We start from the raw sequence: 1,404 nt of genomic DNA, 5'->3' as shown, positions 1-1,404 counted from the left end.
TTGTCATTGTTAAAAAGGGGTTCCGACCCACAGGTTAAGAACCGCTGGATTAGTTGATCCAAAAAAAGAACAAAGTAGATCTTTAGAGATTTCTAACAAATGTACCAAACTCTGTACTTACTTAGTAACATTATTATTTCCATTTAATTCTCCTGAATTTAGGTTTAAGCAGCTTCCCAAACTGAACTCCTTTATTCCATCTAACTACCATTTTAAAGTCACGCATGGTGCTAAGAAGTGCCTGGCTACTCAGGCTGCTGAGGCAGGAGGATCACTTGAGCTCAAGAGTTCAAGACCCACCTGGGCAACATAGCAAGAGTCCATCTCTAAAAAAATAAATAAGTAGATAAAAATGTTTAAGATTTTTATCCCTTCCCTTGAACACCCCTGCAGAAAAACTTGCATTTTATCTTAGTTGTTTTCAAGACACAAATGTTATATTTCTGCTTAAAATTGTTTTCCACCTCCCCATCTCCAGGGCAAACTCCACATTCCTCAGTATAGTACGCCTAAGGATATGGCTGATCCCTGGAATCATTTATCATCACGTCCTTTCAAGTGACATGTTTTGTTACCTCCTTGCCCTTACACCTGCTGTGTCCTATCTATGTCTGGATGCCTTCCCTTTCTTTGTCCTTCTGGAAGCTCAAATTTTTCTTCACATCTCAGCTTAGGCATCATCTCCTTAAGCATTTGTGTTCCTGACTATGTACATGCCCCTAACCTGACATACGGACGTTCTTTCCTCTACGGTAATATCTTTAATACACTTGTATTATGGCAGTGACCACATTGCTTAGTAACTCTTTATTTTCTTTCCCCACAAAATTAAGATCTCCAGGGCAGGGGATTTTCGCTTGTTTATATTTTTAAGGTCTGCAATTAGTACAGTCCCTGCTGAATAATAGGCAGGCACTCAAAACTAACTTGTTGCATCAGTTTTTTATTGTCGAAAAGCTTTGATTTCTGGCAAACTTTTTCTCTAAAGAACTAAACATTTCAGGCCTTGCAGGCCACATGCAATCTTTGTTACATATTTCTTCTTGTTTCCTCTCAACCTTTAAAAAGTAAAAACCATTCTTAGCTTCAGGGCCATATGAAAACAGACCTCTAGGTATAGTTTGCTGACTCCAGCCTACATCAGTAACAGTTTTTCCAGTAAAACTTTTTTGCCCTTTTATTTCAGGGGTGGTGGTGAGTTAGGCCTCCAGTGGCACGCTGATGGCCGTCTAACTAAAAAACTCAATGGTCTTGCTGACTTAGAGGCTTGCATTAAGACGCTTCATGGCCAAGGCTTTTCTCAGCCAAGTCTAACAACCCTGACTGCTTTCAGTGCTGGAGGGGTGCTTGCGGGAGCATTGTGTAACTCTAATCCAGAGCTCCTGAGAGCTGTAACTTTGGAGG

At 40.5% G+C, this 1,404-nt stretch overlaps 1 protein-coding gene across 1 annotated transcript in view; it reads left to right on the top strand.

Annotated features, from left to right (window-relative positions):
- The window catches only part of PREPL (prolyl endopeptidase like), a 43,274-nt gene that overhangs the window by 35,980 nt on the left and 5,890 nt on the right, over positions 1-1,404 (top strand). Inside the window, exon 11 of the mRNA XM_003787880.3 lies at positions 1,175-1,401. Coding sequence (XP_003787928.1) covers positions 1,175-1,401 — 227 coding nt within the window. The remainder of the gene's footprint in view (positions 1-1,174; positions 1,402-1,404) is intronic.

This window comes from Otolemur garnettii, unplaced genomic scaffold (assembly GCF_000181295.1).
Source record: "Otolemur garnettii isolate 467f Iridium unplaced genomic scaffold, OtoGar3 scaffold00024, whole genome shotgun sequence".
Taxonomy (NCBI): Eukaryota; Metazoa; Chordata; class Mammalia; order Primates; family Galagidae; genus Otolemur; species Otolemur garnettii.
The sequence above is the reverse complement of the archived record's forward strand: the minus strand, read 5'-3'. Positions and strand labels throughout refer to the sequence as shown.